The sequence below is a fragment of the Ischnura elegans genome, chromosome 3, assembly GCF_921293095.1.
Source record: "Ischnura elegans chromosome 3, ioIscEleg1.1, whole genome shotgun sequence".
NCBI lineage: Eukaryota > Metazoa > Arthropoda > Insecta > Odonata > Coenagrionidae > Ischnura > Ischnura elegans.
The window spans coordinates 13,165,476-13,190,024 of NC_060248.1; the positions used below are offsets into that span (position 1 = coordinate 13,165,476).

Genomic DNA, 24,549 nt, shown 5'->3' on the forward strand with positions numbered 1-24,549 from the left:
TTTCACAAAATATTGAGGAGCTCAGCAAGGGTGGATCCAGGGTATTTTTTTAAATAGGGGAGAAGCATCAAAATAACCAGTGACACCATAAATGGCACACAAAGATGTTTTGCATTTATGGGGTAAATATACTCAATTACAATACAATGACATCAGAGCAGCCCCCACCAACACATTTGCTTGCTATCACCTACTACACCATGCACGCAAATTATTATTTTAAATGAGTCCCACACCTAAATCTGCCTATGGACCTCAAGCCTGTATGACACTTTCCAATGTATTGGCCAATAAATCAGCTTGCATAATATTGGGCTTTACGCAACGTACGACACGTATCAATATTTGCACCAATATTGTCCGAAATAGTGCTCCAATGTCCTGCTAGAGAATGCCATTGTATTTAGATGATTTTACATTGTATAAGCATTTGTGCGATTCATACGCTTCAAACAATTGTGAAACAACTTATTTTGTCCACATTTTAGAAACTTCAAGCAAATTTTTGGAAATAAACAATTTTTTACTGCCAAACCTGATGTTCTGCAAAGAGCTTCTTGTTATGGCCCCTAGGAGTCAACATAACTGACTTCTGATTCGAGATTGGATGCAAAAAAATAGAACCGGTTCTAAATTCCAAATTGGGCAAGAAATTGGGCCCAATATTGTGAAAAGGATATTGGACTAGAAATTGGTGAGTGTAATTTGGACCACAATCCAATATCCAATATATTGGGGAGTGTCGTACGGGCTTAAGCACCCTAATGCCCTCGCAAAATAAGGACCTCAAAAATTTCAATCAGACTCATGTTTGTGCAAGTACATACTTCCTCCCCCCAGAAGTGCATGGAGAAATACTCCATATGGAGAAGATTTTACAGTATGGATAATTTGTACATAGCACTTATAAAACATAAATTGAAAAGCACTTCAGTTCGCTGTACTCCGGAGGAGAAGTGAATAAAACATTTTGTGAGAAAAACCAGTTATAGTTTTGCTTGCCTTGAAAAACTTTTCTGGAAATCTGGTATCCTTTTCTTACCCACATCAGTTGTTTCTGTACTTCAGTGTTCATTTAATAATTTTATGAAAAATAACATAGTAACTTATTAATACCAAAAGAAACTCATAATTTAAACAAACACAAAAAAGAAAATTCATATTCATAAAAAAATGTAAACACTATGGAGTTATGAGGATTGTAAATTTGATATTGTTAAGCAAAATAAGGAAAAACAGCTCTTAGGCCATATAAATATTCCAAAAGAGTGAAAAAAAATTGGAAAAATTGAATGGGATTAAAATAATCAATGACATCATAACTGGTACACAAAGATGTCTACATTTCTGGTGCTAATTTACTGGATTACAATAAAATGGCTATTATACAATTACAAAGAAAAAGAATCTTTAAAAGAGTTTAGGTACTATATGATGGGTCCGTTATGATGAATTTAAAAATTTATATCATAACACCATAATTCAAATATTGGAATTTCACACTGACCTTCAGAAGCTCCTTCTTTGTTAGTTTCTGATTGATCTCAGGCTTGTTGGTGATATCCTTGGCACGATGAGCATAGTCCAGAGTGGAGAGGGTTTCTTCCAGATTGGCTGCAACTGATGAGATTGTAGCGATGAAGCAGGTCTTAGTCCTTCCTCCCAGAGAGTCTTGCAGCAGTCGCGTCAACTTGGACTCTCTGAATAAGGCCAGTCAGAACACTCTTTGAAGATGTTAAAACCGAGTGTAGATTCCCACAGCAGAGGAATCAATGTACAACATAAATGAACTCTACCTATTAACAAGATTGACCACAGTTATCTTCAACTTGCCTTAAATCAAACTTCTGAGTTCTGAGTTGTTATATATACCTATTTAAATTACTCTGAAGAAAAACATTCAAGACCACTAATAATACAATACCTAAACAGAGAGACCACTAGAAAGACCTAGGCATAAAAACTATATTACTCCAAGCAGGTAAGGGAGATAATTAATTATTTACTATTTAAGTGGGATGTTACTTCATTTTCTTATTCTGTAAAAAATGTAGCAAAGTCCCTCAAGTCCATCCTCCTAGACCTTCATTAGCACTTCAATTGAATAAAAGATTCTATATCACTCCATTCCTCCCTTTTAACAATGCTCCCATCTGTATTATCCTATTGCTACCAAATTTGGCTGATGTCTCCCCCATCCCTTTCCTCCTATACTGCATCCCAAACCTCTCTGCATAAATAGTCACATACAGAGTCCCACATTTCAGCCAAATTTCCAGTCCATTACTACCATGTCTCATCTCTCGAATTCCATAAACATAGACTTAAAACTGCACCGCAATTACAACAAAGTCAACCATAAACAGCCAATTTTCAACTATAGGATACCAGCTAGATCCAACCCCACAGATTCATTAGACTTCTCCTACCTATACACTAATTTAATTTTACCTCCACTTTCAATTATCTCTCTCTCCAATGACCATGCTAAATTTGTACATTTCACTTTTGGGCACCGAATCCCTCGAAGAAAGCATAGTTTTCAGGCAGAAAAATTGTCCAAACTCAACGTGTTCAATGTAGCCTATCAAACCTAGACTTCACGCACCATCAACAAGGTAGAATGTATTTCACTGGAGCACATACAATGAGGAACAACATCCTCTTTAGCATACCTGTACGGAACGTGAGGCGTTCGCTCCACCAATGCTGTAATGACACGACCCAAGGTCAACAGGGATTGGTTGATGCTGCCTGCCTCCCGAGCTCTCTTTTCCACGGCACCCGACCGGCCAATGTTCTCACTACCGGCCAAATCCACCAGATTTAGCTTCCCCGTCTTCAGCATCTCATCGCCACCCATCAGGCTCTCCTTAATGTGAACAGTCACCGAGAATACGGTGTGAGATCGACTGCAAAGGTGGACAAAAACATAATATGGATTACACAGATGGAAACATATCATCGCTATGATGGTACAGATGCAATGAAACAACTGCTACCTGGAAGTAGCGTTCATGAGTGTAGCAGCCGTTTGTCTCCTCTCAGAGCCCCTCATCAGAATCTGATAGACGTCGTCTTTGCTGTGCACAGTCACTTCCTGCAAGCCTTGAATGATCACTGATCCTTTTTTGGCCGAGTCTTCAAATATCCTACAGTGAGAGTACTTCAATCAGGATATTTACTCTTCACCAAAAACTTCATGGAGACACAAGAGAAAAACTAGCTTACCTTAGACGAGTGTTATCAGTTGGGGGTGCCAGCAAGTCAATTAGCTCTTCATTGTAAAGCTCTAAGAAAGACACCCTCAATGTAAACTCAACATCTTCTTGTCGAAGCTCCTCGAACAAATGACTTAGTGTTCGAGGAATGATCCCGATTTCTGGATCCTATTAAAAGGGAAAAAATTAGAGCAATTGAAATGAAAAGATAAGACAGCAGCAGAAAGTATAAAATGCAACTGCATATCTACATGCAGTTATGTGATAATCTTAAAAAAATATAAAAACTAAGAGAAAGGCGGCAATCCTAGTCGAGGTCTCTGTGAACAAGAATAATTTATTAGGATTTGTAGTGCCATATGCATCCATGATAGGAGATCACAATTTTGCTAGCATTGCATTGCACATCCCCAAGTAACTTTGGTAGAACTGTCAACAAGCTGGGACTGGCACAGTAGGTAAATGTCCTGAGAAATATTCATCAACACAGCGGCTTTCTATTCCTTTGATCTAAATATGATATGCATAAGCAAGAGGATACTATTATTAGATCCCAGCAGATTGTGCCATAAAGGTTCCCTTTTCTTCCACTTCAATATTATTAACATCCAATATCCATTTCTTAGAAACTTCTTGGAACAAATGAAACTATCATTCCATGATTATTAACAGGGACTGTACTCAGTGGTTCTTCAAAGCACTACCCCATTATTAAATAAGACATATTGCTGGAGGAATTTTGACCTAACCTTCCCCATTTGATGGATAGAATGATAAAAGGAAAAGACGCAAAGAAGACATTTAAGAAAAAAGATCTGGATTGCTGGATTAGGACAGATCTCTTGATATAAATATAGGTGAGCATGAAGTAGATGGATCCATTAACATTGGAAGGAGATGGAATGTAGCTACTAAAAATATTGTTAAATAAATTTGTTACTTGACTGCAAATCTGAAAGCAAATTAATTTAGTTGATCCAATGACCTGATTGGCATGTTAAGAGTAGTATAGTACGTGGTAGTAAGAATAGTAAATGAAGGTTACATGTACTGAGCAAATGAAGGGAGGTGCTTAGCTGAAAATTGATTATGCTTCTAGGCCAATCACAATCAAGCAGGAAATAAATATCTTTTTGTGTACTCCAAATTCAATTACTTAGGGTGCGATTCATAGACGGCACTTTAGGCTAAAGTATACTTTAGCCGGGCTAAAGTCTGCTTTTTCCGTTTCATAAACGCCACTTTAGAAGAAAAATGGCCGAATCGTCACTTTACCGTAAAGTGCCCAACCGGAGCTCACTTTAGGGCTAAAGTGTCCTTTACGGACGAATAAATATGGCTGCACCGGCTGTTATTGAAGTTGAAATATGAAGATATTTGGGTTACGGAAATGAATAGGAACTAATTTTTTTGTGAGAACACAGCAGCAAACTGGCGCGTTTCAAGAAATAACCAGACACGTAATATATGTCTTTTCCCTGAATATATATCGACTCGGTATTGATGGAGACGACCCATTACTTATATTTTGAAGTTTAACTCTTATAGGTCGTGTGATAATTACAACACAGTAAGTGGTTGAACAGGCTGGCATAATTTATGTTGATTTTATATACAAGTTAATTGTTAAGTTCTTAGGTTATTAATGTGTTTATTTTCTAGAAATTTCCTTAAAGATACTTGAATATGATAGCAAAATTCTGTTTACATTGGCGTCAATAGCCTTCGTATGCAAAGACTCGATTTCCATGTCGTTTGGCCAGCCAAAGGCTAGTTTCCATACCTTGCATTGCATTTTAAGCGTTTTCATTCAATATTAGCTTTATGTACTCTTTCCGTATGCCTCCATATCACGTTTAACATGTTTCTGTGATTTTGAAACTAGAGTCCAGTTTCGTTTTTCGACTATGCATTTGAATGTTTACAATGATGATATAAGATCTCGTCATGAAAGGCAGCAATAAAAAGTAAAACTTACTTTCCTTCATGGTCATATTATCAGCAGAAAAGCAATGTTTTCTCGAGGGTGTAGGATTGGTATGAAATTTTATGTACACAGCATCACAGACTTTTTTTACCACAAAATTCGTGAATGGATACTCGGGTTAGGTATTCACATATGTCGAGGCATCTTTTAAAGTAGACAAAGAGATATTTATTGATATAAGTCCATTCTCACATTCAACATGTTTCATTGCGTGGCCATTCATTCATTATGGTTTTGATGGTATAGATATTCTTGAATGTACATTCTCGTCCATTTCTCTAGAATATATAACCCCTTACGTCAACATTCCAAGAATTAAAATATTGGTAACCACAAAAGAATTCAACAAACACCCATACCTCATTCAAAATAAGCGTCCAACTGAGACAACCACTGATCGGTAAATCTTCAAATTAATTGGTACAGTTTCAAGTTAACGCGAGAGAATTTCACTATTTCACCCACCTTCAATGAACGTACACGATCAAACTTCGACTAACATGTAGTCCAAACAACGGTTTGCAGTTAATCACACAATATGATCATAAAATGACGTGAAAATATCAGCATTTGAATGTTTACTTCGCTGGAAACACCGAAGGGCATTCCCAATGCACGAAGCTAATTAAAAGTGAGCTTTTATTCAGCCACCTCAGTCATTAACGTACAAAAAAAGATGGCGAGGAAAAGCTTTCAATGACGCAGTATTCATTTAAATTTGCACATAATATGAGAAAACGAGAAAATGCAGCTATAAATCTTAGCTAAATACAACACGAAAACCCAGTCGCCAGAAATATGTAAACAAGTACGCATTTAATATCGTGTGTCATCTTTTTCATCACTTTTTCGCAGCGTTCATTGCCAACACTCAAATATTTCAATGCATGATCGAGACTTTAGGAGCTAAAGTGCCACTTTATAAAGTGAGATCCTTGGGACGACTCTGAAACGAACTTTAGCTAAAGTCTCACTTTACCGTAAAGAGAGACTTTGTAAAGTGAGCAATTTCAGTGTCGTCTATGAATCGCACCCTTAGACAAACAATGAAAAAAGCTGTAACCTAAGAGAAAGACAAGTTTTACCGAGGGAAGCTGTTCACCAAATGGCTCCTCAATACTCATTTCAATCATAAACCTGGCATTAGCAAATTGAGGGGCATTCTTTAAAATTGTAGACATGACTCCCAACATTGTATAGAATTTTACTGGAAGTGCACAAGTACAAATTTACATCACAATATTTTACTTTTTTTACAGAGCTTTCTCCCTAAGGGTTCAGTCAGACTCAATGTGGTAATAAGTGGCAAGTTCCCTCCCATGCATGTGCCTGGTCATGTAGGGCCGTATTCTTAGTCGACCCTACATAACAAAAGGCCCTAACATGTGTTTCTCGGTCGACCCTACATAAGTGGTGGGGGTTGATTCCGACGTCAAGTTCTCTGAGATGACGTAGATGATGGAGCAGCGCCAATTTTCCACTCTCGTGGTGTAATGGGAACTAGCTATGAAACTAAGAAAAGATGTCCGATAATTTTCGGGCGTATTTTTCGGGCAACGGCTCAAGGTAAATATACAATCAGTGTCGTCCGCCAGGTCGTGTCGGTACCTTAATTATTGCTACAAATACTCTCATATCGAGCCAAAAGTAGAATTATATTGTCTTTAAATTACTTCAAAAGCGGAGTAATACTAATAAGTACGGAGCAAATATGATCATTGACGTGGGAACTTACATTGCATCATCAAGGTTCGTCATTCGCTTTCACCTCCTGTAGTTAACCCTTAAACGGCTAGCGTGCCCATATGGGCACAGCTGCAGTGTTCTTAATAATTTCGTATAAATTCCGACCCAAACATTATAGAGCATGCTGTTTTCGCCAACAATGATTACAATGTATCACTTTATTCGGTTCGTGTGCTTACGGACAGCATTTATACCAGCAGTTGACTGTGGCATGATAGGTATTCTTACTCACTCGGTTCGAGGCGGCAAAAGAGAAAAGATAGTGAAGTGTCTTCAGTAAATGCGATTTTTTTCCTTTTTATTTTTGATACTCGGCTAAGTATTTAATCTTATCCTCATAATGAATGTTATACACTTTGGTTTCTTTTGCCAGCATTGTGATATCTTTCGTATGAGACAAGGAATTTGATTTTATTTTTGGGTGATCCCATATGGGCACGCTAGCCGGTAGCCAGGGGTGTCTTTTTTGGCGGGTGTCCTTCGCTACAAACGTCGTTATTGGGTCTGTTATCAAATAATTTCAATGTAAAACGTTAAATTTTTCTCAATCTTTCATTTTTTCTTATGCCACTCGATTTTAACGACTTCAATATTTTTTGCTGTATTTTTTTGCAATATTTCCATTATTTTTTAGTACAAAAAATACATTTTATACTATTCAACACTTTTATTCATGGTGCTTTCGTTATACTTTATGCTCAACTATCTAGTATGAAGAATGATAATGATAAATGCAATGATGAAGCTCATGGTGAAGCGTTTTGTATCGCGTATAAAACTTTGAAACAATAAAAAGTAGATTGAACCTTGATCACATCGGCCACATTGATTTCGTAGTCAAATTTTCCAACTAAGTCCAATCCAAGGTTGTAAGTCGCAAGGAGACAATCAAGGCGAAAGTTAACAAGCAACCATTACAAGCTCCGTCAGTTTTAGTCCTGAAAAGGATGGAGGAGACAGCAAAATGACCGAAACATACGTATAGGCACGAGATGACGAGTCATCCGCTGAGAATATATTCCTCCAAATGAATTTCGCTGAATATCCGGTAAATTCCTAGTTGAGGTTTCCAAAATGTTCATGACGGAAGAAATTTATTTTTCTCTGTTCTAGTCAATTCTATTCTGAGTGGTTATTGCTGTCTGCAGGAAGAGAATTTTTGGGAGAGTGGCGATATTGTCCGAAACACTCTGGTGTAAAATGCCATTCACAAGGTTGCAAAATATAATGAGGGTTTTTTACTGCGCAGATAATAATCACTACGATAACAGTGGCAAAATGTGCCCACTTAGGCCATTCATAAATATGATAAAGTACGTTTGTTTAGAAAGCTATGTGCCAACCCTCGAGCTAAAACACGATGAATCCAAGATAAAATACAGTATTTTGGCAGTCATGGCTGCAAACAGTTCATACTGGGTGAACCTATAAGTTTCGGCTTTAAAATATAGTGCTTGAATACTCCTCAAGATTACTTGGTGGACTTAAGCATATAGCAAGGACTGAGTGTCGAAGAAAAAATAACTACCATAAATTCGTAGGTAAATGCTCTTCGTATTTGCTTATCATGTTGGACAATTTACTAGAGCAAGCGATAAATATTTTCCATTTATTTTGACAATTGGTTTACTAGCTTTCTCTTATAAGTCAGTTAAAATCTCAAGGATATAAGCGTACTGGAACAGTTCTGAGAAATGAGGATACCCAAAGGTATCCCATTGATCGAAAAAACAGAAATCAAAATTGAAACAGATCAAAATATCAACAGGTACAGGTGTTATCAGAGGAAAAAATGGTGATAGTCCACATAAAGCTATCTCCTTGATGCTGTCATTGTAAATGCCTGGATCTGTACGGAAAATTCTGGTTCATATATACCGCAGTAAGCCTTTAGGCGAGAGATTGCACAAGTGTTTTTGTAACGAAGATGTACCTTTCCCAGACCTGGTGTTCGTATTCAAAATTCCCTATCAAGTGCAGCTTATCATAGAAAGTCTGATGACATAAGATATGATGGCAGAGATAACCAATTTGTCCCGTTTTATAGATGCCGATGTTCTAATGAAGAATATTCTTCCCGCGCGCGCTCAGAATGTGCTAAGTGCGACATAGGTCTTTGCCTTCAATGAAATTCTATCATACTCGGCAATTGAAAACCTTATATATAGTATTCAAAGGCTATCAGCAATATAGGACTAGTTTTGTTAATAAACACATTGAAAACGTGTTTTTTATCATTCAATAACTGTTTTCAAATATGAGTTTTATACTGTTAAGTTCTTTGGACAGCCAAAAAAATGTTTAAACCGAAATAATATAGTATAATGATTTGAAATTACTTCAAATTGCCAAATAAAAGAAGTATTATAGGTAAATGGAAAAATATATGGCGTATCACGCAATAAAAATAAGAATTATGATGGTTCGAGCGATTCTTCTGCAGAATGCAGACCGGTGGCCGGAACGGCTAGCGTGCCCATATGGGCACACCCCCTCTAGCTAGAACGAATAAACAGAATTTTAAAACTTGGTGTTTATCTGAATCCTTGGGCAGCAATTAAGCAGTTTTTAACGGAAAAACAAAATAAAACTCCGAAAAAAAAACTCCGCTGTTTAAGGGTTAAGTTAATTATGTGGGAAATAGAGGCATGAAAATACGTTTTCTATGGTTAAACGTAAACGAAGTATTGGTTTCTTAGCTAACGGCTTCCGGGTGCAGCTGCGTGTTGCACTTTGTCGTGCAAGCTTTCGCGACCGTTACAGGGCGCATCATCAGGCGATGAACGAAATTACGGAAGTATTGGTTTCCTTAACGGTATACCAAGTGCCAAACGTGAAAAATATTATTATATATTCGTAGAAACAAAGTGCACGTATACCACTATCTCGTTCTTATTAGTTCAGTAAATTTTATAATTGATTTAACTTGGTGGCTATAATGTGGTAGTATTATTACCTTAACATTTTTACGTGTTTCTGTACATTTTTAAATAGTTCCTGTGAGCTCATCTTGCTTAATACGCATTACAACATAGATTTTTTAATCGAGTGATCAGCAGACGATATTTGGCCGCCATGTTTTTTTAGGGTGTAGGGCTGGTTCAGCTAACCTACATCAAGTAGGGCCCGCTTAGTTCCAAAAGTGGCCATATGTAGGGCAAGATCGGTTTATGTTGGGGCTGATGACGTATCCCGGGTCGGTTGGCCCTACAGGGTTGACTAAGAATACGGACCGTATCGTAGACGTATCATTGTCACAAAACGTGTCACATGTGTTTGTAAGGTGAAGGAAATTTGTGTAAGGTACTTGTTAAACTGAGAATAGGACAAAATTCTTTAGTTACGGCATCCCAGCAAAAAAATTACTACGGGAATTTGTTGGAAAATTTAAAAAATTTTCTTACCTTGAAATTTAGATCTTTGTTACTTATATTCTTTGCTAAACTACTCCTTGAATAATTTACAATAAAAAACACATTGCACTATATATACAGGGTGTCCATCCAATAAGAGTAGAAAAATTAATGCATAATTTCCGGTTTTGCAGGGAAATTTAACAAAATTCCAGATTAATCTTACTTACTGTGATGGATAAGAATTTCAAAGCACACAAAAATACTTCAATACCTTTAAATAATATAATATTTAGAAAAGACAAGGAATAGGTAACTTAGCACACAATGTTTGTAAAATTTAAAGTTATCCATTGCAAGCTAAGAAGCTCCTTCGACTTCCTAAAACGATGTTGACGTCACCTGGAATTCTATTCTTTGCTTTTGAATCATACTTGAGCCAAGAGTGTTATACATTTTGATTCTGTTGTCTTGCCTGACATTCCACTCTTCAATGCAGCTGTAATAATTCTACTCAGGCAAGAGCGTGATTTTAACAAGCACAGAGAAGAAAGGTTATTTAAGGAAGCAGTAAAAATATTGGTATTTCCTATTTCATACCCTACCATAAGCAGCAAAATAAAGAATTTTTAGCCCTTAAGCCTTAACCAAATAAATAGAGCTATGAAAACAACTCGCAAAAGATTGAAAAAAGATAGAACATTAATGAGGGGTCAAAATGGAGCCTTCCACATTCAACACTACATGAAGTCCTGGAAACTTCTAGAGTTAGTCATTTTTGCGGCAGTAACAAATTCCTATACGTATTTATCTTTTGGCAAAATTTTCCTCTTATCTCTTTTTTCCTTTTTCTCTCTTTTCGTTTTTGTTACACTCAGAAACATAATAACAATCCAAAATGATATTCCCTGTATAGCTCTGAAAGATATCAATCTAGAATGTAGCTCGGAGTCTTTATCAGCTCCTACTACTAATCACTCAGCAGTTTAGGCAAACAAGTTTTTTTGGGTTTCCTTTGCACCACCTAATGTTGGCTAAGTCTTTCTGAACCAGAGATAAAAAGTATTCTGTGAATTAAGTTAATAAGTGTCACATTGCCACTAATTTGTGCTGCCCAAACAGGACTGCAACAAACTACCTACCTCACTGCTCTAACACAATAAATCCCCACTCTTTCAATTATGATTTGTGCCTTTTTATTGCCCCTCTGGATTCTTTTTAATCATATTCTAATTTTCCTAACATCCAGTCCAGACTTTTATTTCTTTCCCTAAATTCCATGACTGGTATGAAAACATGGTGGCTATTAGGAATCAAAGGGGGAAAAAACAAAGACCGCAATATTTTACTATGACACCAAATAGAGTTCATTCACATGACCAAAGGCAAAAGAAATTTGAAAACAGGGTAGCAAATAATAACGGTCAAGGAGGCTGGGAAGTTGTATAGGCTTGTGGAAAGCAAATTGTATTCTTTTCAACTACTGAATATTCATTATGTAGAACATAATTTTGGTGGTTAACACAAAACTATATTTTTTCAATGTGCCATGAAATACAAACAAGATATATCATTTAAAAAACATACTAAACTTTCACAATGGACAAAATAAAATCCTCCACTACCAGGTGTCTCTCCATCAAAACACTCAATGATTTTATGAAAAATAAAACAAAGACAGGAAGAAATCAAGACTCAATTGGACTTGCTACAACCCTGATTTCCATAGTAAGTACCACCATTCGAGTGAATACTCACATTTTCCCACGTGACGACAGAATTTGCCGACCTCCCACCCTCCATTGTGTATGTCTTCCCAGTGCCCGTTTGTCCATAAGCAAAAACAGTGCAATTATAACCATCCAGGACCTCCTTTATCAAAGGCTTCACCACTCGTCGGTAAACATCGATCTGCAAGCAAGATCAACAAATGCATATTACACTTATTATTAATATACTAGATTACGAATGATAGAATCAAGGTAAATAATATGAGATTATGGTCATTGCTTACCTGCTTTGAAGCCATATTGAAAACATGATCAAAAGTAAATGTTTTCGACGTTGAATGGCATGGCTTGTCTCTCACTAAAATTTCTTTTGGAGTTGGGCATTCTATCACATCTGGAAAACCCTTCGCTCTTTCCTGTTGGTTCTGAGGCCTAAAGAAACAATATATTCATAGAGCGACCAGTGAATCAGCTGAAAGACTAAATCTAAAACATGGCCCAAGTACGGGGCTTAAACGACTGCCACCATAATACCAGACTTTTCGGTAGATTCTATTACTAGCTACAGTAACTTATTTATCCTTCAAAATATTATGCTTCGTAAGTACATATAATACACGATAATCAAGGGGAACACCTTGCATCCCAATGAATGACAGCGTAATAACTATCGGGGGCCACGTTCAAAATTGTAACCGGCACACGACACGGCAGAGGGTCACGGTAAAGGATTTAATAATAGACGACCAACGTATCATATTGAATTCGAATAAACTGGCGTGAATTGTCATAAGCGGTCCCGAAAACATCATTGACACATCAACAGCATTATTACTATACACAAAAACCTCGAACTAGACAAAGTTAGAATCCGGTGTAGATACGTGCAAAGGCTAACCTTTTAGGAAGGGCATTCTTTCATACTCATTTCCAAGTGCAATAACACAAATAAACATGTCTCGTTCACTTTAAGTTAGCTTAATTAACAAATGATGAACATATTGTCACTCCAAAACTTACCTCACCCTGACGAACACTTGAATATTTTGGTTTTCTTTTTGTGGTTTCCCCATTATTTTCTCTTATGCTGGGACACAGATGCGAGCTGATCAATTCACAGATATTTATTAATTTCAAAGGCAGGCGTAAATTCTAGAACAGATTCACACACTACCCATTGGTGTTACTAATATCGCGACTAGCAAAAATAAGAAATGCTACAGAGTTCAGTTAGGTATGAATATCCTGATGCACACGGCCACTAAAACAAATATAGCCGGTAAATAGAAATATCTATCTTCGAAACCCTAACATCTGCCTTCACAAATACACACGATCCACACAACAACAACCCGCTTGACACACAACCGAAATTTCACGATTTTGAATTATTTCAAACGTCGTCCAATCAGAACGCATAGGACAATTGGACCGCGCCGGACCGCACCACAGGCTAGCGGAACAAGGGCGGCAGCGCAGTGATCGTTCCAAACGTTCCAAAAGCGTTTTAAACGTTTAAAAAAAAAGCGTTTAACCTCTTTCCAATACCCGTAAACGTTCGCAGTAAATACATCGTTAATTTTGCTCAAACCCGAGGATTTAGGAGCATTCTAAATGCACGCTGCAATTATGAATGTAATCGATATAATGGAAATTTATTATATTTGACAAGAAATGCCTATTTAAGCTTTAAAACGATATGTTTGTCTATCTTTCTCAGACCGTTTGTCCTCAGCGTACCGGCTTTGTAATTGCCTCTTTAACTGTTCTTTCGCTGTTTAACTGTTCGTCGAAGTAATAACTATTTCAACACGCCATTGTTTCATATAACGTAAATTTTATTGTTAATCTATAATTATTCGCTCAAAGACATAGATATTACTAATAATTTCACAGAAGGAGAAATGAAAGACATAGTAGCATGTATAACGCAAACCTGGACGAAGATAATGGTCAAGGATATTATAATTTGGTGAAAAATGGTTTATTTAGCTAATGGAAGCAAGAAATCAGAGATTTTATCTCTTTCTTTCGCCTTCTGAGAATTTATGTCGAGGTATAATCAGTATAACTACACAAATGCAGCATGACTGTGGTTTTGAGAATGAATGAAATAGTATAAATATATAATGTGATATTCCTTGGTGAATATAGTGGGAAATTCTTGTAATTGTGCTCATGTTACATTTCCATCAGTTAAATTAAAGGAGTCCGACCTTCCATAGAAGGAGAAATCCGTTTTCGGGCGGGCGGGTCGCAATGTCGCGCCCACTGGTTTCACCTGCCATCGATAAAAGGATAGAAGAAAGATGAGTGGAATGCAACTCTAATAGGAGTATTAACTAATTGGCTTTTGGTAGAGATGGTGGTAGCCCTTACTCGGGTAAGAGGCCGATATGCCTTCACGGATTATCTGTTTTATTTGAGCCGCATAAGTCAGACTGCGCGGTAATTAAGAGGATTTAGATGCTATCGCCGTCTACCAACTAAAAAATAAACTACTATTACAGGATCTGCGAGTGAAGCAATTCTATGTAATGTCTCTTCTTGGGTTTCTGCTTGTCTTTTACCATAACCTCTATGTCCTTAAATACCATAAACCACCTTTAAGCTATCTTTTGTCTTTCGACCCGTTTCGACCTTTGTATCGTTGCATACGATAAAGTAATCCTAATAAATATTCTTTCTTCCTCTAGCTCCGCGTAGGCGAATCTACTGGAAATCTGTTTATATTTTTAGCTCTCTTCATCCTTCTTAGTAAAAATGGCATCCTCTATGAGAATAATGTTTAGAATTGGAGGTATTGTTTACTTTACTTGTGCATCGTATACTATCATTTACTTCATAGTGTAAAAAATTTCAGTTGATAACGTGACTATTTTCTTGTAAATGAGTTTTTTGTTCGACCTCTTTGTTTTTCTCTTTTTCTAGTTCCGAAAATAGGTAATGTCCGGACTAATTACACGTCTACGAGACCTAATATTAGATTGACTGGATCTACTAAAGTTATTTGTCAAGGCTTTACTGGTAAGCAGGGAACCTTTCATAGTAAACAAGCAATCGAATATGGAACCAAGATGGTTGGAGGTGTATCTCCTGGGAAAGGGGGAAAAAAACACCTTGATCTCCCCGTGTTTAATTCTGTGAAAGAGGTAATAGATATGGAATTAACTCCTGTTATTCATTGAACGATATTCTGATCCATGAACCGTACGTATTTTTTCTGTGGTGCAGTCAGTCATAGTCTTCTTGTCATTTATTAATTTACCAGGCAAGGGAAGCCACCGGTGCTGAAGCTACTGCAATATATGTTCCTCCACCAGGGGCGGCTGCTGCTATATTAGAAGCAATTGATGCAGAAATGCCTCTGATTGTTTGTATTACTGAAGGCATTCCTCAACATGACATGGTCCGAGTTAAGCACAAGCTTGTAAGGCAATCTAAATCTCGCCTTATTGGACCCAACTGCCCTGGGATTATTGCGCCTGAGCAGGTAATATCCCTAATTATTATATTCATAGAAGGAATGCGGTTACAGTTGAAGGCGTTACTTTATTTACTCTTTTGCTCAATATAATATACTCGTTTTGATTAAAATGGTACGTAGATAAATTCGTCTGTGCAGGTCTTATCTTAGAGCTGAGGATGATAGATTTTGATGTGGTTGTAATTATGAGAGAGAGTTCATTACGGATTTCTCTCGACTTTCTCGATGAATGTCCGTTATTCAGTTAATATTCTAATATTTTGGTCTAATGTAAGTTGCCTAATGTTAATTACAGTGTAAAATTGGCATCATGCCTGCCCACATTCACCAAAAGGGTTGCGTTGGTATTGTATCACGTTCGGGAACATTAACCTACGAAGCGGTTCAGCAAACAACCCAGGTAACATTTATTTGTCAATCCATTGCCTCACCTGAGTGTCAATCGACACGTACGCATTGAGATAGTTTTGTTTCATGTGAACAGGTTGGACTGGGTCAAACCATGTGTGTGGGAATTGGTGGCGACCCTTTCAATGGTACAGACTTTATTGACTGCCTCGAATGTTTCTTGGAGGACCCAGAAACAAAAGCTATTGTGATGATTGGAGAGATTGGTGGCGTGGCCGAGGAAAGTGCTGCGGAATACCTCATGAAGCATAACTCGGTGGGTTGACAACACATCCTCCCCAAAATGGCTGAGGCCCAATCAGATCCCATTGGTAGAGAAAGAGGTGCTAACCCATGTCAAGCATGACTGCTCTTTATATGTATGGTCTCCATTGTAATGCTTTGCAGGGCCCAAAGGCCAAGCCAGTGGTGTCGTTCATTGCTGGGCTGACGGCTCCACCTGGACGGCGGATGGGCCATGCTGGCGCCATCATCTCTGGAGGCAAAGGCGGTGCTGCCGACAAGATTGCGGCTCTTGAAAAGGTATGGATGAGGTCTCCACTGGGATGCTATTTATTCAATTTCAAATGATCACAATTCAATTCATTCTTATGCATTGCTCAAGTGGAGTGTCTTGGAGCTGCAGTTAATCGATTTCAATGAAGTACTGTGGAACAGTAAGCTTTCTCAGGTCCATCAAGGGTCAATGAAGGAAATAACAGATTAAACTAAAGCAAGTCGTTTGTTGTTCTGCACCAACCACAGCCAGCCCATACACTTTCTTTCTTTTGACTACCTCATTGGAATGCTCCATATTTTGCAGCTTGCCCTCGACTCAACCTCAGCAAGCACTTGTCCACTATTGAATCTTTCATTCTCGTATCCCAAAGGCAGCAAACCCTTTTAACAGACCCATCATGCACTGGCAGCCTTGGGACCAAATGTTTTATTGGAATTACAGAAAAATCACCTGGAGATGGATAAGATAATTAGAGGTTTTTACCTAACAACCATCTCCCTTGAAATGTTGTGATTATTCATGCAGGAAAAAATTGTACTTTTGATTTTGGGTCACCTAAGCTTTGACTCCTGAAGGCTATTTTTTATGCTTTCAAAAGTCTTTGGCAATTGAAACCACCTCATATACACATCACATCAGTGGCATAACTATGGGGGCGGGGGGGGGAAGGGGAAATGAGGGGATAGATCCCCCCCCCCCCCCCCAAAGCCTCAGAGAAATAAATGAATTATTTAAAACTACTGTCTAGTTTTGACATTTAATAGCTGCATCTGCTTAGAGTTGAATTTTTAGTGTCAAAATGATGTAAAATATATTTCCAGACATGTCATTTTTCAAAAATTTTCCCGGACCCCGTTGCCTTGGGGGGGTTCACTACCATAGGCCATCCCATCGCCCCAAAGCATATCCCTAGTTACGCCACTGCATCACATTAAATTACCTTAATTTTCTTCTGCTCTTTTATTAGTAAGGTTTGGGTTCTTGGTTTAAGTCCTTTATACATTGGAAAATAATAGATTGGAAATTAGAAAAGGTTACGAAAAGGTAAAATATGCAATTTTAGACAGTATCAAATTGAACTAATTTCTACTTAAAAGATCCTCTATGAAAGTATTCTCCCGGTCGAGGTAGGTTTACATGGAGCATTTTCTTGTCATCCTCTTTCATATTGTCTAAAAATTCTATTCCCTTCCTTTCCCTTTCATTCTCACCCAGCATTCTTCCTTGAACAATGTTTTCAACATGCCCTCTCTGCTCAGATCTCACCAAACCTTCAGTCTCCTCCATATCTCATTGAGAAGCTGCCTCTCCGAATCCACCATGTTCAGCTCTTCGTTGTTCCTCTTTCACTCCATCCACTTCACCTTCTCCATTCTTCTCTATACCCACATCATGAATGCCTCCAGTCTTTTCTTGTCATACTCCATAAGTGTCCATGTCTCCATACCATAAAGGGCTACACTCCAGACCAGAGTCTTTGTTTGCCTTTGCAATGAGTCTTTCCTTTGCTTTTGCAATTCTCTCTGTGATGTCCTTACTACCATATGTTTTCTACTAATGTGCTGCCCAAATAGTTGAATTGCTCTACCTGCTCGAGTTTTTGTCCATCTAGCTTTATGTTCACTTATTTCATCCATCTACTCTGAACACCATCCTGCTCGTTTAGCATCCTTCCATCTTTTCCTTTAATTTTTGACATGGCTTGCCCTCTTCTGTTGTCTGATAGCAACTTAAGCTTGTCATAGACTTCACCGACCCCTTAATCAATGAATCAAATTGACTTATTTAAGTGCACAGGCACTGGCCACGGTGATGACTTTATGGGAGTGACCTGCTGGCCGTCATTAGGGAGTCACCCGCTGGCCACTTTGATTATTCCAGTTGTAATCTTATCCCATAATTCCTCTATCATTTGCCTATCTCCAATCTCCTGGATACACTCCTCTTCTAATTTCTGGATTTCTTTCCTTGTTAGTCCCCTTCAGAGCTGCTATGTTCCATTTCCTTGCCTTGCTGTTTGTTTGGGCATTATGAATACGGCCTAAAATAATGCATTACAGAAATTATTGCTCTAGTGATTGAGTCCATAACAACACACTATTTTCAGCCTTTATTGTAAATTATGCTCAGAAAAAGTTTTCAAAATATTTTTTATGCAAATAAATGCAGTACTGATTCTGGCTTTGGTTCTGGTATGTACTTAGCTCAAGAACCATTGGAACCAAACCAATCCATCCCTACTTGTGAACAATAGAGCAGATGCATAAAATATAAATTTTCTTTGAATTCTTCACATTATTATTTCTCAAAATGCTAATTGGTAATTATGGCAGCTTTTGAAATGAAGAGACCATTTTTTTTTCAATCCATTACATGCAACTCGAGCGATTCCTGGTAAAAAATAGCCCATTTTAAACCTTTCACGAATGAGTTGATTGCATCTCAACTTATGCCATCCATGTACTTATCACAGCTACTCAATGTCTTCACATGTTTCTTTGTTGTTTACAATTTGAAAATGACTCCTTCCTTCAATGAACAATGGATCTCTTAAATTAGTTAATGTGGCAAAATGACATTCACCAACTCATGAAAAGTGGCGGCAATTTTGAAGTATTTTTTATTTTAGAATTTTATAAGTATGGCTGAATGAGGAAGATTTGTTTAGTCTTAAACTATATTTCCCTTCTATCTACCAATTTTTTAAAATTATTACTATATTGGGTCTGGGTTAATGACCCCATTTTGTGCATACTTCTCAGATTTGAATTTATGCCCCAAAAAAGCCTTGAAAGAGGTGAAAAAGCGTATTTATTTGTGTGTTTGAAGCATGACATTTAGGTGTTTGTTTATTTGACTTGTGTTGCTGATGACTGAATTCCTCTTTTCTTGCGCGGTTGTAGGCTGAAGTTGCGGTGACCAGGAGTCCTGCTCAGATTGGGAGCACGTTGTTGAAAGAGATGAGGAAACGAGGCGTTGCTTAAACATTTCCTCAAGAATCATTGCTTTTAACCTGTGTGTGGATAGATTGTTGTTTTCCTCTGAAAATCTTTATTTCTTGATCTGGAAACAGTGCTAGCCATTTGTTATAATAATCGTGAAACAGTTCTGTATTTCTAAAGAACTACCCGCTTAGTATTGATACGTTTAGCTGATTGGGAACTGATGAGGATTCTTTTCAGTGGTTACTAGTATTACCTCTGTTTTGCACTTGTAAATAATGTTTCCTTGAATATTGACTTATTCAAATGCCAATTGTTGTTATACAAACGTGATAAAAAGGTGAATTTCATAACATTATATATTATTTTAAATGGCATGAATGTTTTAAACCTGTGCTATATATAGGTAAAATATTCCCTCTCAATAAATTGTAAAATCATTGCAAATTAAATGGTTAATTTTGTTACATGAAATATTTCAACTGTTTTGAACTATGTAGTTATTTTTTATTCCTTCAAACGTCCATTAACCCATGTTCAACCATTAGATCCCCAAACCCAATGTCAGTGTGAACATTTTCATTGTTCCGGATTTATAACTTCTTATCAGCCTAATTAATTATACTCCAACATGAAAACTGTAATAATATAAATTTCACTCAAGTTTCATGACCTTTTATGGACTAAATGTTGTGGAATATGTAACTACTGAGGTAAAGGATTTTGGCCTCTAATCCGGAAAATCTCTTTAAGTGGTTGCATATTAGATAATGTCTAGAAATTCATGGAATAATTTTGTAGAGAAAATTAAAACCAAGGTAAAATCATCCATGTTGAAGATGTCAAGTAGAGACATCTCGTTGTTACTCTTATGCCTACCTGTAACTTAGGCATTTGAAGATCATGTGGTTTCCTAATAGCAACTTAATCATTGTTTTGTTGACAACTCGCATATTATGCCAACTTAGGACCTGTCTGATTACAGTTTGGAAGATGGACAAGCATGCACTGGGCAGTACAAAAACCATTCCAAGCAGGATTTGAGCCTGCTGTTTGGCAGGCAAGATCTAACACCATTACGACCAAAGTTGGCCAGGTTTTTCCTTGGTACATACATACATATAGGTTTTCTACCAACAAAGGTAGATATTCTTTCAACACCAGTCTGTACCTTCCCACATTCGATTTCTTCCTTAGGCAGTGTGGTGTACTGGCAACCTCATTCCCTCACCACTTCCTCCTTTCATTTCTGCATCGCCTCACTCCTCCACTGAAAGTTTTCTCTTCTCACCCACCCATTTCTTTATCTCCCCTTATCTTTTCCGACAATGCACCTTGTGGCATATTTTAGTGTACCTCCGAACTTATCCGCAGAACTTCTCCCATTAAGGATTTTTGCGCAAAGACCCTTCGACTCAAGGCTCAGAGACTCAAGTCTCCGAACTCTGTCCTACGAATGCTGTCCTACAACGCTGCCCTCCAATGCCAGCCCACCTGGAGATCAAGACTTATATAGGTAGTACGGCGGAGGAATACCTACTCCTTGTCAATCAAGGGGAAGTGGGTGCTGAGGCATAAGAATGCAGTTTGGAGTGAGAAGTACTCCACTTGTCCTATCACAAATCTCTCTCCCTCCAACACCTCATCCCACTATGTCTTTACCCTCCATGAATTACAATGACTTGCCTCTACTAGCTATCACCCCACTTGGTTATGTCGCCAACCCAGGAGATACAGGAGAGACCAGTACGCGGTCCTCCCCCAACCCTTGGATGCCGGACGTTTTGCAGTGGTGCCAGTCAACAGGGGCGCCTACCGGCAGATTTGCTGCTAACTTGAAGATCGCCCTATTTCCCCTCCACTCCTTTGCAAATTCCCTCCCCTCCACCCTGACACGTTTCGGAGCTCACAAGCTCTCTCTTGCTCCGGCGCTGGGTAGATGGCTCGGCTGAGATGGGTGATTTCAGCAAAATCACGCAGCTTATACTTAGTTTTAGGTAATGTTTCCTATGAGATTATTAGTTATCGTTGTTTTCTGTAATAATTTTGATTTTGAATATTTCTACTTCTAATAGATATTGATTGAAAATGACTCATAATTTGGTGACAATTGTTTCTTTGAGTACTGTTCATTCTTGTTTGTGGAGTCTTTCCCTCAACCAGTTAGTGACAGACGATCGAAGTTCCCTGCGTCTGGGGCTTACGTTCACAATCTCGAAGATTTAACAACGTAACGCCACAACATACTTTCCTGGCTTTTGTGGCATCTTCATCTCTGCCCCATAGAGTAAAATGCTCCATGTCTCTTTGCCTCTGGCTTTTCTTACTTTCTTACACTTAAGCAACATCAACTGTTTTCCCTCCAATCCCATAAATGATGATTTTGTCTACTCTACAAAATTTTCAATCCTTCTTCTCTTCTACAATAGTCCTTCGTACCTTTTTTTTGCTTCCAAAAGTCATCACCTTATCTTAGCCAACTCTGATCTCATTTCAAAATGCAGTGTAATAACATGAACACTGGATGTGGCTGGTAATGCAAAGATCTATTATTTGACACCTCAAGGAAGTGGAATGTACCATATATTATCAAAGTTACAAACTTCAAGAGTGCAATAAAAATTAGTGCATTTTCAATCTCCCATAAAAATTCTAGGCTCTCATATATACATTTGAAGGAACACACCTGCTCTCCAAGGACATGTCTCTGCATTTGACTGTTGAGACACTGGTACAAAAAAAAGACAAAGCTACTCCCAAAAATGACAGGCAGACCTCTAAAACAACCCATTAACTATGTTTAGCCTGGGATTTGCAAATTCAGCTCAAGAGAGGTTTTAATCAGATTCGCAGAACTGAGTGCATGGGTAGGTACTGTTTCGTGAATCCCTTCCTTGAGTGAAAAGAAAATGTGATACACTGTATGAGGGCTTGTAAAGGAAGATATGATTTACTAAAGAAAGCATCTTATAATATGCAAGACCTTATGCAGTTATTAACATTCAGCACTGCCTCAGTCATAATGACCGAAACATGTACTTCATATTCACGTTGCTTTGGTCATTTTAACCGAAGAATGAGCCTTTCTTTTAGCCACTCATAGCATGCCGTCGGTCACAGCTACTTCCGTGCCGCTTACATGACGTGACTGACGCAGCATGCATAGCCAAAGGCACATGAAAACTCAAATGGAACGAATCCAAGTATTAAAACAAAGAAAAACACGTCGGCACAAAGGGTGAATTCGTCTAAAATTCCACAGAAGGAAACGTGTTGATAACAGATTTTGTCATTAATTCAAGATAAATATAGGAATGTTAACTCTGCCAGGGGAGGGGAAGAGTCTCGTAGCAGAATTACATGCTGTGGGCAGTACTTCAGACACACTGCAGTGATCACTTAAGATTCCTGTGAACCTTTTGGTCATCCCATATGCTTCATTTAGTTTCCCATACAAGTGAATAACAACACTGTAATTGTTTGCTGTAATCTAGGTAATGTAAGTTTTCAGTCCTTGTTCGCAGTGTCACCTAATTATCCAACTTTGCAACCCATTTGATGCCCATAGTAAAACTGGAAACCTTAAATTTCATTTTTCTAAAATAGAAAACTTCAATAGGGGGAAGAGAGAGGGATGCTGTCTTCAGAGCATCAAAAAATAAATGTACAGTAAGTATAGTCAGATTCCTAAGAGCCATTATAAGATTTTGCATGTCATTGGTCACTAAGTAAATCCTCAAATGCAAGAGAACTGATTGGCAAGTCAGTTTCCCACACAACGGGGAATATGAAACATGGACTACTGCACCATGGGTGCTCTGGCACATTCAACGAGAGCAATGCACAGAAAAAGAGCAAGAAGTGAACTTGGGAAGACAAGTCTGTGGTATATTAACAACCCATTTCCTCATGAGCACCGCTGATAAATAAAAGCGTGAATCACACAATCATTTTCTTTTGTCGCGAAAAGCGATCGCTCCAGTGATCATTTTTCTGAATCACACATTCTCTCCCACCATCGCATTTCGCATCACTTCCGATATCACAGCTCCTTGTCATAGGACCAGCATCACCTCTCTATACATAAAACGTGTTTATCTATGTCATTCCCACAATAGGGTGGTTTCCTATTATTTTTTTATTGCCTAAATCGAAAGATTATTACTCCTGGAGTACGTATTTCACGCTTTTAGATTTTTAAATGACGATATCTATTTTTCGCGATTAAATGAAAAGTGAAAATTTTCAAGTGTGCGAAAACGCGACGCGTAAGTATGAATGCCGGGAAATCTCTCCGTGTGACGTATTTCTGGTTCCCGCTGCCGCCCTGTGAGGTGACCTTCAGACGAGGCTTAATACTAATACGACGCAGGCTGCTAGCGGGTAGCCGAGTACCCTGCTGGCTGGTAGTGCTTGGCTTAAATAAGGATTATTAATACCTTATCAAATGAAGAAAACTTTCCGACCTTAGCCAGTTTTAATAGATGATTATTAAGACATGTTTCCCTGAGCTCTGCACCTCATGCATGCATTGGTAACCTCAGACTATGTATAACTCCTATCTTCTCGTATAGAAACTAGGTCCCTGTGACGTCACGTGGAGTGGCATCGCATGGGCGCCAATCTGGCCTTTCTCAAATGAGGATAAAAATGGACCATTGCCATTCGTCTAAACCGGTAATTCTAAAACGAAATAATTTGTATATTATGAATACAGTAATGGTGGGTAACGAATTGCAATCAATGCCTTTCGTTTTCTTCGATGAAGGAAACTACCCTATTGCCAATTGTTGTGCTGCAATCGTTCGATACAGGAATGGGTTCTGGCTAATATGGGGTTTTAGTGATGGTTTCAGAGACGGAAAAAGTGACCAGAGGAGTGATGAAAAAAGTGATGCGAATCCTCATAATTGCCATAGAAAAACAATTGCCTGCAACGATCATTTGAGAATGATCACTCTAGTGATCGCTGTAGTGATCACTCGGAAATGACGGATAAAATGATCGTGTGATTCAGGCTTAAGCCACAGCCTTTCAATATAATGATACCATTCAATACCAACTGATGAATACTAAGATTAAGAATGGCAGAAATATTTTAATCTGAGGCAAACAAACCGTGGAGTATTAAAGGGATGTATTTGACTAAGAGGTAGGAAAAATTTCATCTTGTACA

General features: G+C 38.0%; 2 protein-coding genes across 2 annotated transcripts in view; one reads left to right on the plus strand and one right to left on the minus strand.

The window, feature by feature from the left end:
- LOC124155450 (kinesin-like protein Klp61F) overlaps positions 1–13,417 on the minus strand; it is a 62,730-nt gene extending 49,313 nt beyond the window's left edge. Inside the window, exons 1-7 of the mRNA XM_046529269.1 lie at positions 13,058–13,417; positions 12,322–12,469; positions 12,066–12,218; positions 3,232–3,389; positions 3,003–3,152; positions 2,676–2,912; positions 1,508–1,700 (exon numbers count right to left, since the gene is read on the minus strand). Coding sequence (XP_046385225.1) covers positions 1,508–1,700; positions 2,676–2,912; positions 3,003–3,152; positions 3,232–3,389; positions 12,066–12,218; positions 12,322–12,469; positions 13,058–13,110 — 1,092 coding nt within the window. The 5' untranslated portion in view covers positions 13,111–13,417. The remainder of the gene's footprint in view (positions 1–1,507; positions 1,701–2,675; positions 2,913–3,002; positions 3,153–3,231; positions 3,390–12,065; positions 12,219–12,321; positions 12,470–13,057) is intronic.
- A 1,224-nt stretch (positions 13,418–14,641) lies between these two features.
- LOC124155451 (succinate--CoA ligase [ADP/GDP-forming] subunit alpha, mitochondrial) lies at positions 14,642–19,847 on the plus strand. Its single transcript, XM_046529271.1, has 7 exons — positions 14,642–14,837; positions 14,969–15,189; positions 15,309–15,530; positions 15,820–15,924; positions 16,009–16,188; positions 16,320–16,454; positions 19,335–19,847. Exons 1-7 carry the CDS (start codon positions 14,801–14,803, stop codon positions 19,413–19,415), a joined length of 981 nt encoding a protein of 326 aa, XP_046385227.1. The 5' UTR covers positions 14,642–14,800; the 3' UTR covers positions 19,416–19,847.
- The last annotated feature ends 4,702 nt before the right edge of the window (positions 19,848–24,549 follow it).